The 15,484-nt window shown below is 38.3% G+C and overlaps 1 protein-coding gene across 1 annotated transcript in view; it reads right to left on the bottom strand.

Moving 5' to 3' along the window:
* LOC308631085 (piwi-like protein 4) overlaps positions 1–15,484 on the bottom strand; it is a 107,635-nt gene that overhangs the window by 44,623 nt on the left and 47,528 nt on the right. Inside the window, exon 3 of the mRNA XM_081262011.1 lies at positions 1,191–1,322. Coding sequence (XP_081118137.1) covers positions 1,191–1,322 — 132 coding nt within the window. The remainder of the gene's footprint in view (positions 1–1,190; positions 1,323–15,484) is intronic.

The following is a 15,484-nucleotide window of genomic DNA, read 5'->3' on the forward strand; positions in this document are numbered from 1 at the left end:
CCCATTGTTTGTCTTAAAGAACAATATCAAATAGGCACTATTTTGCCTTTCTCATAGAGAAAGTGGAAACATGAGCCCCAAAGTGGTGAGGAAGAAAAGTTGTCATGTGTGCCTTAGCATTTCCTCATTCTGCGGTATGTAACTGGTGGTAGCAAGGAGTCATTATGCTATTCTAGGTAAGGAAGGCTTTCTTTTGTTCACCCAGATCCTGAGGAAATGACAACATATTTTAGCTGCTCATATAAATGGACTAAAGAGATGTCAAACTAGAATGTCAGAGCTGGGAGACCTTTGAGATCATCTACACCAGTGTTTACAGATAGCAGCCGGCCCTATTAGTGCTACAGTTATAAAACGTGAAGTAGATAATATGTTCAATGAAAAGATAAATTTGCCAGGCATGGTGGCACACACCTGTAATCCCAGCAGCTCAGGAGGCTGAGGCAGGAGGATCGCAAGTTTAATGCCAGCCTCAGCAAAAGTGAGGTGCTAAGCAACTCAGTAAGATCCTATTTCTAAATAAAATACCAAAAAAAAAAAAAAGGAAAAAGACCAGAATTTAACAGAATGAACCAGAGTGCCTGGTGTGAAGTAGGGATAAGCACTATTTCATGAAAGTTTTGCTTCCACTATGTGTGTTTTGTGTGTTTGCTGGGTAATAATACATTTATTTCTCCATTAGCTGCCTTGGTTTTATACAAAAGTTTGAAAAACATTGATCTGCATCAGTAAGGAAGAAGCCACAAAACCATTTGAGAATCCAATGAAAATAACAGACCTATTTCCCAGAAAGCATATATGCCCACAATTGTGTGTGCAATTTCAGGGGGAGCCTGGAATCTGGGTTAAAAAAAAAATAGCCCACATTGGCTTAAGTCCAAAACACTATTATTCCCCATACTGGAAAAGGGTTAAGAAAAAGAAGAAGCATCATTTTCAGCCACAACTCAAGAATCAGGAGAATATCTTTTCCCAAAATGAGATCTGTTGTTGTGGAAAATATCATTTCTATTAACTAAACAAAATTAAGGCTAAATATTGTAAAGCCTCTAGACTTGCCTTGAACACAGCAAATGTTCAGTTAGTATCTATTGAGTATATGAACTTATTTATTTTAGGTCAAGGGATAGAAATTCCTTAAGAAAGATTTGGTAATATTTGTACAAGTAAGCTTCATAAAGACTGGGTACCTGTTTTACAATCTTTCACATGTGCCAATTTCTCTCTGGTACAGATGCCCAGATCCATGAAGTTCTGTCTCATTTTCACATTTCTTTTCACAAAGGTACTTTCAACATCACCATTAGGTAAACCATTATTATCTAAAAAATGTAGAGAACACAGTAATATATTTCATTCTAATGATACTAGGTTTACTATATCAAAAATGCATCCACATTCAAAACTCAGATGTTTGTGGTTTTTAACAAAACTTGCCCACATTGCTGAAAACATGCATGACTATACAGAAGCCTTTAGCCTAAAAGTTAAAATCTGAAAAGAAAGCATGAAATATTTTTTTAGAAATAAGAGGCACTGAGTTAGTACTAGCACTTATAATATTGTAGACTTCCTCTTTGACTAAGGAGAAAACTTTATCTCCTTATGCCCTATCCCACACTTATTTGCAGATGGCAGCTCTCCTTTAGCTCCTGGGTAACACCCTGCAGAGCTACAGGCTAGGACTGCCCACACCAACTTCTGCACAGAAAGGGCTGAGCCTCTCACCTTTCCCAGTGAAAAGAAGAGAAACTTCCCAGAACACTGCAATTTGACTTTATTGTAGATCATTCCTCAAGAGAATGAAAGCCATGTTTTACCTTGGAGCCTATCATAATCAGTTTCTAGAAAATATGAAATTAAAATCTGTTTTGAAATGAATACTGTTTAAGTGAGTACAAAAGGTGCTGACTTTTTGGATGTGCCTTGGGAATTCTGGAGATGACTTTAAAACATCAAAATTGTCAGGCTGGGGCTGTAGCTCAGTGGCAGAGCACTTGCCTAGCAGGTGTGAGGCAGTGGGTTCAATCCTTAGCACCATATAAAAATAAATAAAATAAAACATCAAAAATACAAGTTATCACTGAAAAGTAACAGGATTGATAGTCCTTAGGACTCTGACTTGACCCACCCTATGATATTCTCACTGTATGCAGTTCTCCCAAATGGCACTGCCACCAGCTCAAAACTGCTGTCCATACCTTCCTCAGTGCAGTCTGAGTCCCTCAGGAGAATCACAAAGTTCATTTAATTTTTTTAAATATCTATTACCCTCACTAGATTATCCATATCATTCATTGATCTTAGCTTCACAAGATGTTGAACCGTTTCTAAAACATCAAGGTACCATGGAATGGTGGTTGTCAGGGGCTAGGGGAAAAGAGGTTTGGGGATTTATTGTTTAATGTGTACAGAGTTTCTTTTTTTTTTTTTTTAAAGAGAGAGTGAGAGGGGGGGGGAGAGAGAGAGAGAGAGAGAGAGAGAGAGAGAGAGAGAGAGAGAGAGAGGGGGAGAATTTTTTAATATTTATTTTTTAGTTCTCGGCGGACACAACGTCGTTGTTTGTATGTGGTGCTGAGGATCGAACCCCCGGGCCGCACGCATACCAGGCGAGCGTGCTACCGCTTGAGCCACATCCCCAGCCCTGTGTACAGAGTTTCAATTTTGCAAAATGAAAAAAAAATTTCTAGAGATGAATGATGATGATGACTGCACAGCAATACCAACAGACTCAGTATCCTCAACTGTTCATTTAAAAATAGGTAAAAATGGTAAATATTATGTTATATGTATTTTACTACAATTTAAATAAACAAAAATTCAATATGCTCTCAAAGGATTAAGGGTTTTCATGACTTGCTATTCAGAAAAATGGGCAGCAGACGTGGACAGAAAATCCCAGGTTGGCGCACTATTTGAACAGTGGTGGTATGCTGGGCCTACTGCGCTGCCACTCTGGGCAGGCCTTCTGGGCTCCTGCAGCACATTCAGTTGTGTGAGTTCAGATCACACAGGGGATACTGAGCAGCACTGGAAAACTCAACCAAGAGCTAGAGAGCCAGTCAGGAAATGAATGGGGGACCAGACTCTCAAGAGTGTGGGGGAACCTAGACTTACACATTTGTTAGAAATCTATCACTTCACTCTGTGGTCAGAACAAAGGAGATGGCTAACAGGTTGCACTGGGTTATGGGCTGAACTGTGTCCCCCACCAGATTTATATGCTGAAGTTCTAATCCCCAGTACTTCAGGATGTGACTGTATTTGGGGATAGGATTTTTAAAGAGAGGGTCAAATTAAAGTGAGATCATTAAGATCCAATAATGACTGATGTCATAAGAGAAAAAATTAGGATACAGAAATGCAGGGAGGAAACATGTGAGTCTAGGAAGGTGGTCATCTACAAGTCAAGGAGAGAGGCCTGAGAAGAAACCAACTGTGCCAACACCTTTATTTCAAATGTCAAACCTCCAGAATTATGAAAAAATAAATTTCTGTTGTTAAAGCTAATTAGTCTGTGTGACTTTGTTATAGCAGCCCAAACAAACTAACACATCAGGCACACCAACTGGCACTGTGTGGCTACTTGGAGTAGCATGTGGACAAGTATACTGAGACCACATCTGACTTTGCAGAAAAGACAACTACCACCAAGCAGTGACATCTAACACAGGTGGGGAGGCAGGAGGCCAACCATGGGAGGCATACTACTGAGTTTCTACCATCTCTGTAAGGTGACAGCATTGGCATTTATAAACCATAGGATTTTGTGTAAGGGGGGGCGGGGGCATGCTGGGGACTGAACCCAGGGCCTTGGACATTCTAGGCAGGTGCTCTACCACTGAGACATATTCTCAGCCTCTATATACCATAAGAATTTATAATATTTTTTTCAAAATTCTTCTATGAACAGAAAGAATCAGAAAACTGGCTTCTTCATGTCTGTGGATTCTCATCTACCAAGCACTTTCAGAAAATTTAGCAGCAGACTCTGCCTTAGGGAATCCCAAAGGAATCTGACAACGGAATCACTCAAGAAAAGAAGAACAGGATGCTCAAGAAGCCAGCCTGCTGCTATGAGGCCTGGTGGAGTCAGTCTTCTTTCATGTGAGTTGCCTGGAACTAAGTGGAACGAACTGAGTTGCACCTACCTTGCTGTGGAATCCTGCTTGGTCCCAGGAAGCCGCTGCTAGAGGCCACTTCATTGTCTCTAAAATCAGCTGGTGTGGGCTATATGGGCAAAAACATTTTTTTTTTTCAGATTTAAGTCACAAACCAAAGGTTTCACAAAATAAGAACAGTATCATGTCATAAGGCATTAGATTAGCATGATCTAGGAAAAAAAATGTTAACAGGTAAATCCCTTGAGAGATGAGAAGAGAGTGCCCATTGTAGACAAAGGATAGGATGAGTGTCAGTTTTCCCTGCTCATCAAACTTATTTTAGTACCAGGGACAGCATAAGACCGTGGAGGTATAAAGAAGCAGAGATGTGATCTTTCCTCTCAGGAAGCTACTCAGAAGGAACATGGCACAGACATGCACAGGCTGCAAACTGACATGGTCCATGGGCATGAAAATAAATTGAGCTCAGAGGACATGATGCACCAGCCCAGAGGGTGACTCCCTCTAAGTAAGTGGCCCCAAATTAGTTCACAAAACAATTAGGGAGAGAACATTAACATTTTCCTTTTTCACAGAAACTACTTCTCTTTGTTCCATAAGTTACTAGATCTTGGCCTACTAAAAACTGAGGAAAGTAACAAGGAGATCACTTCATGAAAATAAAGGTGTAATAACCATAGATTACTCAATTGAGTACTTTTGGCCTAAGTCAAAAACGTTGCTTCTAATACTAATACACAGTCATTAACATCACTCAAAAGTTGTTTATCTGTAGGTCAATTCCATCTAGTTGTCTAAGTCCAGCCAAGGATTCCTACTAGAAGTGAAGGCCCAAGCAACAGTAGCTGAATCTAAACCACACTTGCACTTGAGATTACTTATTTTATATACCAATTGGCAATTGTATTAGATGATATGCCATGCAGTGGTCTGAGTGTATATCAGTTTTTTCCAGGCAATTTAAAAACAAATCAAGTAATTAAGATCTAGAAAGGAGATGGCACTGACACTCTTGCCTCCTTTTCATAGCTAATGAACCTACATTAGTATCATTCTTAGGTAAGACCCCTTAAAATAAAAATTGTGAGAAACCACAGAAAGGCTCAAAGTGAAGAGGAAAAGCTGTAACCCAGAGAAGATAAACACAGAGGAAAGCACTGTCCAGCTAGAGTCAGCCAGGAGAGAGGCCAGCCCTGGTTTCTACATACCAGTGGCGAGGCCGGTGCCTGCCCCACCTCGGTGGCACTCTGTCCGTGAGTGATGCCTCGAGCCCTCACGCGGGCTCGTCCATTCATGTTCCCCAGCATCCCGAGTGGCTTCTGGAACTGCAGTCTCAACCACAGTACTCTGACTTGGGTTTACAGAGGGCAAGGCCACGTGCATAGGGCCTGGGAAAAAAAAAAACAGAGATTGCTCGCGTGGGCGGAGAGCGCTGGGGTCGCTGGATGGTGCACTGGCACGTGAGCGGCCTGGCGGGGCGGGACCCAGGCGTGGCTTTTGCTTTGACCCGCCCCTCACACAGCAAATTAGGAGTTGTCCAACTTTTGGGGTTTCCAAGTATTAACATGTGTGAGGTAATGGCGTTAAACTTCTTTTTTTTTTTTTTCCAGTCTGATTTTCTACTCTCCAGGGTGGTAAGCACCTCTATAGGTGTGTGATAGTTTTGGAGTTTTCCACTGTAACAATTGCCTGTTTATATCAGTTGCCTTTTTCTAAAGTCATGTTTCTCATCTTTTTCTTTGTGATTTAGAGGAAGCCTTTTTCCCCCAATATTATAAGCAGCTCTAGTACTTATGACCTATTAATTTTGACTATGAAGTGTTTTATGTAACTAAAATTCTTAATGTTGATGCATTTGCAGCAGCTTTTAAAATGTTATGCTTTGTGTCTTTGGGTTTTTGTATTTTTTTAAGAAATTTTCCCTGCCCTAGGTTCAAAAAAACATTATATGACATTTCATTATATTAAACTTGTAAATTTACTACACACATTAAACATCCTCTGTCCTTCAAGAGTTTACATGCACAAACACACGTATGATTCTACATAGTACAAGGTAGGGATCCAACTTTATCTCCATATACTAGGCCATTTTTCCTTAACTTCATCAATTAAACAATTCATGCTTTCTCTAATGGTTTGTGTAGCCACCTCCTGCAAATGAGGCATAGGTTCATAGGAGTAATTTATGCCTTTCATCTCTTTCTTTCTTTTTTATTTAGTTGATTTTATTTTTTTTAAATATACGACAGTGGGATACATTACAATTCTTATTACACATATAAAGCACAATTTTTCATCTTTGTATATAAAGTGTATCCATGCTAATACATGTACTTTGTTTTGCATTGCAATTCTTATTACACATATGTACCACAATTTTTCATATCTCTATTTTTATATAAAGTAGGTTGACACCCAATTTGTGTCTTCAAACATGTACTTTGGATAATGATGTCCATCACATTCCACCATCCTTGCTAATTCCCTGCCTCCTCCTTTCCCCTCCTACCCCTCTTCCCTATCTATAATTCATCTATTTCTCCCATGCTCCTTCTCCCTACCCCACTATGAGTCAGCCTCCCCTACCCCACTATGAGTCAGCCTCCTTATATCAGAGAAAAGCTATATAAAGAACTTAAAAAGCTAAGCATTGAAAAAACAACCCAATCAACAAATGGGCTAAGGACCGGAACGGACACATCTCAGATGAGGATATACAATCAATCAGCAAATATATGAAAAAATGCTCATCATCTCTAGCAATCAGAGAAATGCAAATCAAAACTACTCTAAGATATCTTCTCATTCCAGTCAGAATGGCAGCTATTATGCAGACAAACAACAATAAGTGTTGGCAAGGATGTGGGGGAAAAGGTACACTCATACATTGCTGGTGGGACTGCAAATTGGTGCAGCCAATATGGAAAGCAGTGTGCCTTTCATTTCTATTCTACTCATATGTGTTTCTTGTTTACTTGTATTATTCATAAAATCTCGTGGAATGAAACTTTGTTCTTTGATTTTTCCCCCCACTTTGTTTATTCACAAAATGTGTACTTCCATAGTGACTTTAAAATGTTTGTGGTTTCTTTTAAAAGCTTGCTTAAATTTCAGTAGCATTGTATTTAATATAATAAATTAATTTGGAAATAGCTTTCATTTGTACAATGTCAAATGTTTCAGTTCTTTCAAGTTTCTCTTTGTTTCCCTTAACAAATTTAAATTTTTGTCATAAAAGTCTCATGTATTGTTTAGGTTAATTTTTTAAAATTTTATCCTTTTTCTTATTGTGATCTGTATCTTGTTTAAACAATATTTTGTAATTGGTACTTACAGTGATTGGTAAGTGTTAGTGTAGACACATGGCTCTTGTTTTTGTAAAGTTGAAATTGTTTATCAAGTCTGCTGATCTCCTAGGTTCTTATAGCTTGTCTTGATTTCATTGAATTTGTATGTAGATAATCGGATCTACAAATAATGACAATTTTGTCTCCTTAATTTTATTCTTCTTATGTCTTTTTCTTGTCTTATCACATTGGTCAAATTATTCTGCACAATGTTAAATGTTACTGTGATATTTTGAAGCTTATTGTAATAGCTGGAAATCAATTTCCCTGATTTTAATGGGACTGTCTCTGAAATGTCTTCATTTTATTTGAAGTTTGTTGTAAATATCTGGTTTATAGCTTTTATCATTTTAAGGAAGCTTCTCTCTGTTTCTAATTTTTAGATTATTTTAGTCCTGTATGCATATAGAACTTTATTTAATACTACTCTGGGTCAGTTTAAAAACTGTGCTAAGATTATAATGGCATGTGTATAGGCTGTTCATTAAAAAGTTATTTGGGGTGGCGGGTAGTTGGAGACAGCCTGTGTGCTCATCAAAAGTGGTACTGGGCAGGTAAAATGGGGTAGATACATAAGAGTGGAATACTGGAATTCAGAAATAATGACCTGAATTATTCCATGGGACACATTTAGCAATATTTAACACATTGTGATAAATGAATAAAAAGTTTTTAAAACTTGAGATCCATATTATGGCAAAATATTATATGGTAATTTTTAAAATCTTAGGCACATATGTATACAGATATATATAATTTTTTTCAAGTAAACACATATATCCAAGAATATATAACAATAATATACTATATCTACAGTACTTTGAGTACCTATGTGAGAGAAAAGAACAGGAGTTTGAATGGGATGGTGAAAGGAAAAGCAAAATACAGTATAGCTGATTCAGTCAGTTTTTGCATCAATATGACCAAAAATCTCAACAAGAACAACTTGGAGGAGGAAAAGTTTATTTGGAGCTCAGTTTCAGGAGTCTCTGTTCATATATGGCCAACTTCATTTCTCTAGGTCCAAGGCAAGGCAGCACATCATTGAAGAAGGGCCCAATGGAAAAAAGCTCTTCTGCTCATGGTGGGGATCAGGAAGCAGAGAGAGTAAGTGAGGAAATAGTCACAGAGAAGAGGCACCCTTCCAGGGCATGCTCCCAGGGATCCATCTCCTTCAACCACATCCCACCTGCCTACAGTTATCACCCAGTCAGTCCATTCAAACTAAGATGGACTGATTAGGCTATAGCTCTCATAATTCAATCATTTCACCTCTGAACTTTCCTGCATTAACACCGGAGCCTTTTTTAACATCATTTGCACAGATGCTTCAGAGTCATGTACAATGAATTGCAAAATACAATTAATATAACTTTCTGTACTTGAGGTCATGTAGTTAAATAAATATAATAGTAATGTTTATTGAATAATTACAGTGGGCCAAACTCTGTTGAGGACATTATTGCCCCTATTTTATAGTTGATAACTTTGGAAACCTAAATGATTTTCCTAAGGCAAGACCATATAACGTGTGTTAGAGCTGAAACTTCAACTTAGGGTCTACCTGTGACCCTCATCACACCATATCCACTCATTTCTTGCTCTCCTCCCTCTAAGTGGATGATCTGTCTTACTTTAGATACATTGCTTAGTAGAGGAAAAAGCCCAAATATTATGAAATATACCATGCTCTGCTTTCTTTTTCCATCAGAATGCCCTTTTGTCAGATTCTCTTAGAAAACCATTAACCCTGATGGCTGGAAAGTGCAAAAAGTAATTATGCCCTTGAGCACAGATGGCTAGTCTTAGGTTTGGTTCAGTGAAGCCACTCTAATAAACAATAATATATTTCTTTGAAAGTGAAGAACTGAAATAGATTTCTATGCATGTATGAGTTTGTCAGGATGAATCCAACTACTATGTATACCCATTAATTCTAATTTAAAAAAGTAATTAATCAATCAAAAAACAAAAAAAGTAAATGAATCTGAAAGTTGTGTGTGATCATAAACTGCTATATTAAAAAGGAGGGGCAGATGAAAACAGACTCAAAATGAATCTACCTTTGAAAGTCTGCACTTTATTTCTGAATATGAAAATAATCTTTATCCATGTTTTCCAAATTTACCACCTCCTAATACTGCCCTACTTTGCATGTAACTTCCACGGATGTGATAGGTTTTAAGAGTGACAAGAAAAGCTGAGAATACACTGAAGAAACTGATGGTTTATCTTGTTGTCTGCTTGACTGGATTGAAAGATGCCTAGAAAATTGGTAAAGCAAGGGCTGGGATATAGCTCAGTGATAGAGTGCTTCAGCAGCACACACAAGGACCTGGGTTCAATCCCCAGCACCACCAAAAGAAAAGTAAATGGTAAAGCACACTTCTGGGTGTGTCTGCAAGGGTACCTCAAAGGCAATTGGTCAGGAAACTGAGGGAGAAGACTCACCCTGCAGGTGGGCAGCACCATCCTATAGGCTGGAGGCCTGGATGGAACAAATGTGAAGGAAGGGGAAACTCTAACACATAATTCTCAATTTTCTGCACAACTGTCATCACCTATAGATCTAACTCCAGATTCTTCAGCCTTTGAACACGATGTTGCTCTGGGGGCTCTGCAGGGAGTTCCTTTGGCCAGAACTGGGGCTGCATCATTTGTCCCTCTTATTCTAAGGCCTCCAGCTTCTTGGACTGATGTGTTACTGATTTCCCCAAGCCTCCAGTCAGCAGACAGCCTATCCATCATCTGCTTATGTTAGCCAATATAATATATCCTGGTTATAATTATACATTCATTCTATTGGTTCTGTACCTCTGGAGAACCCTATTACCATAACTTCTAATAGTCAAATCCTTTCCATTTTCCAAATGCTGATTTGTTATAAAACCAGAAACACTGATTATTTCCAATCATTGTCTGCATTTCTTTCAATTTCTGCTTTAATCACTATAATAACTGACATACAATTTCATCATATTGTGCTCTCCATAGGGAAGCACTACAGCATGGTCGCAAGTATGCAAGAGCTTGAGTCAGTCAACTAGAGTTTATATGCCAACTCCATTACTCACTAATTTCTGAACACCCCCCCCCACCAAAGTACTTAATCTCATTTGGCCTCAGTTTTCTCAATTATAAAGGCATGCCGTGATTTCTCAACCTGAACACTACTTACATTTTAGGCCAAACAACTATTGCAGGGGACAGTCTTCTCTACATATAACAGGATGTTTATCAGTATCCTTGGCCTTCACTCACTAAGTGCCAGGAACACCCAATTCTAATTTTAACAACTGAAAGTATCTCTAGACATGATCAGATGTTCCCTGCAGGACCTGGGTGAGAACCATTGGGATGTGGCTTATCTCTCAGGGTTGTTTTGAAGATTAAATGAAATAATTACAATGCTTAGTACATGCAATAAAAAATTAGATAGCTAATTATTCTTTTTATAATAATTGTCATGGACAGATTTTATACAAAATAAATTCAATACAATAATAGCTATGTCATCCTTTTGAATCTGTGTCAAATACTTCATGAGTACAACTGACATAAAAGGAGACTGCCAAGGTAGGTGCCTTATCACTGGCCGATGTTTCTGGTCATAGGAACCTATTGTTTCATGCTGCCTTTCATGTTTTCCTCATTCTACCTGTTAACTCCAACTGTTGTTGTGGCAATCAGCTGCACACAGTATGACCTCATGGTGCCTCACCTTACCTGAGCCTCTATCTCTCACACTGTTCCTGGGCTTCTCTGCTGATGCTGGACACTCCTTGAAATCTACTCAGCCATTCCAGTGTAGAAGCAAGCCTTGGAGTACGTGGGAGTTAACACTTCATGGGTCAACCCTTGGCCAATTGTGTTAAATGCTCCCCTTTCCATCCATTGAACAGGCAATTCTGTGGTGTATCCTAGGTCTTCAACAGAGGTCCCTGGTGGGATCAAGTACCAGATGCCACAGGAGTATGGACCTAATATTTCATTCTTCCTACTTCCATACTTCATTCTTCCCAGTTCCTCTCTCCTGCTTCTTGCAATCACATCCCAAAATAAACTATCTGCATGCAAGCTCTTATCTTAAGTCCATTTTGGGGGGAATCTAAGCTAGCATAGTTTGGTAATAAAGTGCAATAGTCACTCTAAAACATATTTCATACCTGGCATGGAATAATGCCTAAGTATTTGTATTTTAATTTTATCAGTGAGAGAAAGCACAGTTCAAAGATTTGCCTAAATTTGTCCTGAGAGTCAATTGTAAAATTCAGTTTTTCACACATTCAGTCCTGTGGTGCTAACTTAATTTTTTAAAAAAATTTTTATCAGGAAAAATCCTGTAAATAATAACAACCTGCAAAAGCATGCATGTCTACATCAGCTAATTTACTTGTTTAGTATCCATGGTTCTAGTTAATACAAAATTCATTCCCTTGGCCCAGGTATAGATAGTTGTATTATCTTCACTGGGCTTTATTTCCAAAATGCTATTTGATTAACCTAAACATTCCTATTCTTTTTGTCTTTTTATTTGAAATACATCACATTTCCTGAAAAGTTGCAAGGAGAGTTTAATGAACTTCCATAAACCCTTTGCCAAGATTGATATTAGCATTGTGCCATGTTTGCCTTATTATTTTCTTTTTATATGTGTATTTTTTTCTGATCCATTTATAAAGAAGTTGTAGAAATCTTTCCCTTTGCTAAATATTTTAGTGTCTATTTGTTCAGAACAAAAATATTTTTCATTCCCTTATATACCCATAGTATAATTATGCAAGTCAGAAGATTAAACATGGATAAAGTACTACTGTCTAATCTATGGTCCATAGTTAAATTTTGGCCAATTATCTTCAAATGTGCTAGAAAGCAAAAATTAATTAATTAATTAATTAGTTAGTCAATTTTCTGATCCAGAATGCAGTTAGATTAGGATAATGCATCTTCAGTTGCCATAGCTCTTTAGTCTTCTTTAACCTGTAACGTGAACATTCTTTTTTATAACAAATTGTGAAAAATATATTATTAAAATATTGAAAGGAAGAAAAATTCCCATTAAGATTAGATGTTAGGGACTGGGAATGTGGCTCAGCTGTGGAGCGCTCACCTAGCATGTGCAAGGCCCTGGGTTCAATCCTCAGCACCATATAAAGAAATTAAATAAAAATTAAAAAATAAAAAAAATTAGATGTTAAACTGCTTAACCATTGGGATGGAACTCTTTCCAAAGTGTATCCTGTGCTTCCTTGACCACAGTAACAAGGCATAATCTGTGTCCTTGTCCCACTGTGTTCCAGAAAGGATTTAAGATTACTTACACAGACAAGATAAAGGAAAGTAGTTACCAAAGAGAGATTCTATCTCCCTCATTTTTGTTCTATCCCATCTCTTATTTGAGCCCCAGCAAAGATAAAGGATGCAGGATACCATTCAAAACAATAAGATCTCATGTGCTATAGAAAATCATTTATTTGGTAACTTGTTTATTTTCTCTTCCCTCCATGTTTCCAGCATGAGGGCTTGAGCCTTGTCTGTCTCTTTGCTGCTTTATCCCAGTGACCATAATAGTGATCAGCACTTGACAAAATATTTGTTGAATGATGGAAGGTGCTTAAAGACCGTAACAAAACTCCCCTTAGGCTTTTTCTTTTCTGGTTTATGTTTTCTCAAGTCTTCACCCATTTTCATAAGAAACTTTTATTCCAATCCTTTAATTATGTTTCCCAAATGATTAAAAATTTTTGACAGAAAGCAGAATACCAGTTAAAGTAAGACAAAATTGTTTACTCTCACAAATGATGACGTAAGAAATAGGCTTAAGGGTAGGGGCTGTAGCTCAGTAGCAGAGCGCTTGCCTAGCATGTGTGAGGCTCTGAGTTCAATCCTCAACATCACATAAAAATAAACAAAGGCATTCTGTCCATTTACAACTACAATTTTTTTTTTAAAGAGAAAGAAATAGGCTTGAATCTTGCATCCTTGGCTCAGCTACTCACTGCCTAAGGCCTATGTCATAGACCATTATACTCAGGAAATAAAGTGAAATGATATAGCATAATCCCAAGAAAGTATAAATAGAATTTCAAGCTGGATGACAAGGTTGCTAAAGTTGGCATCTAAATAACTGTGTTTTAGAGTACATACTATACATGTTTATAGAGTTACTGGAAAATAAAGGATCTTGATAAAACTTTGAAGAAGGAACTGAGTATGACTAATTTCCAAAAGCACTATGTAATACTTTAGATTATTTTATCCTGAAACAATAAAAAATAAATTTAGGACTCCATTAGTCATGCTAGAGGAATGATGGCAAAATAAAGTGCTTTCAAATAAAGCGAGAAATACGTAATGAATGAAGACCTTCATTTACTTTAGTTTCAAGGGCAGTTTAACTATTAAGACTCATGGAAATAATAAATATAATATAAAAAAAGTATAAAATGAAAGGAACATACTGGGGCTGTATCTCAATGGTATGGCCTTTACCCAGCATGCTTGCTGTGCTGTGTTTTGATCCTTAGCACTAGAAAGAAGGAAAAGAGGGGGAAGAGGGAAATGGAATTTTTATGAGAAAATTTTTTTAACTGACATCCAAATTACTAATGATTTTGTTTAGTTGTGTACAGAACATGGTATATGCTCATTTACAAGTGTAACTCAGAATATACTTCAGATATAGTGTTTCTAGTGCCCTGCAAACTCATACATGGCCACGTGGATATAAAAAGGAATTTAGATTCAGTCTCAGTAGTTTGCTTTTCAGAGTGAAAATCAGAGAGCAGAGCTGGCTGTGCTACTACAAAGTTGTCACTTTAATATCACACCAACCCTCCTCAATAAATGAATGACATTATTTAATGCAAAGAGATTTGCCTCCTTATTTGTGTGGGGCAGTCTACTCTAGGCTTCCAAAGTGTGCTGACCCCAAAGAGGAGTACTGACCTAGAGTTTCAAAGTGTCACGAGAGAAGAGATGTCTCTAAATAAGGGTCTGAGGAGTTTCCAAGGAGAAGGGGGAAACTCAGGACCAGTGGGGTTCTTGGCATACATGAGGGAAAAGAATTTCAGCACATGGATAGAGGTATAGTTAGGAAAGTAGATACACATTCAAGGGAGAATAGGGACAATCTCAAGAGAGACAGACGACTTTTGAGCTGGGCACAGTGGTGCATGCCTGTTATCCCAGTGGTTTGGGAGGCTGAGGCAGGAGAATAGTGAGGCCATAAACAATCTAGCGAGGCCTTGTCTGCTAGGAGCCACAAGCATATATACGATGTATGGCACCTTTGGTTGTAAAGTGACGCCAGCTAGCCACTGAGATGATTATGTTAAAATTTACATTCATATGCAAACTGGACTCCCGCTGTTCACCTTGGCCTGCTACCGGACTCAAGTTACGGGACTTTACGGGACTGCTGGAGAGTTCCCATTGGTTGGGGAAGGATAGTAGGAGGGAATTCCGGAGGAGGTCGGAGGAGACGGGGGGGTTCCGGGACGCGCGGTTCCGGTCGGACACCCTCGTGGGAGGACCGGTTTTTGACTTGCTGGCGCTGAGAGTGTTAGCGGCTTTTTCAAAATAAAGTTTTGTTCCTGCTTGATTGGCTCGTGATTCTGTGCCCAGCCAAGACTGCGGCATTTGGCGGCCCGTGCGGGGAACGCCTGAAGCTTAGAGGTGAGTAAATTGCTCGCCCCTGAGGGAAGGCGACAGGATGGATGTCCTTCTCAGAAAACAATGTGTTCTTGTTTTGATTTATTTTGTTTTTATTTCGAGCTCCCTAGCCCTAGAATTTTCTCAGGCGAACTGGAAAAAATGGTTGGCTCAAGGTTTGAAGTTATTCAGCCCTGAGAAAGAGAAAATTGATACAACCATTGTCTGCTCCGTCTTTGTTTCATTCTGCTTCGGCTTTGTTTTATCCTACCTTATTGGGTTAGGTTATAGTAGATTAGAATCCAATAAAAAACAAACCGAAAAACTGTTAAGTAAATTGTTAGAGGTCCAGACTAT

This window comes from Spermophilus citellus, assembly GCF_964194105.1.
Source record: "Spermophilus citellus genome assembly, chromosome: 2".
Lineage (NCBI taxonomy): Eukaryota > Metazoa > Chordata > Mammalia > Rodentia > Sciuridae > Spermophilus > Spermophilus citellus.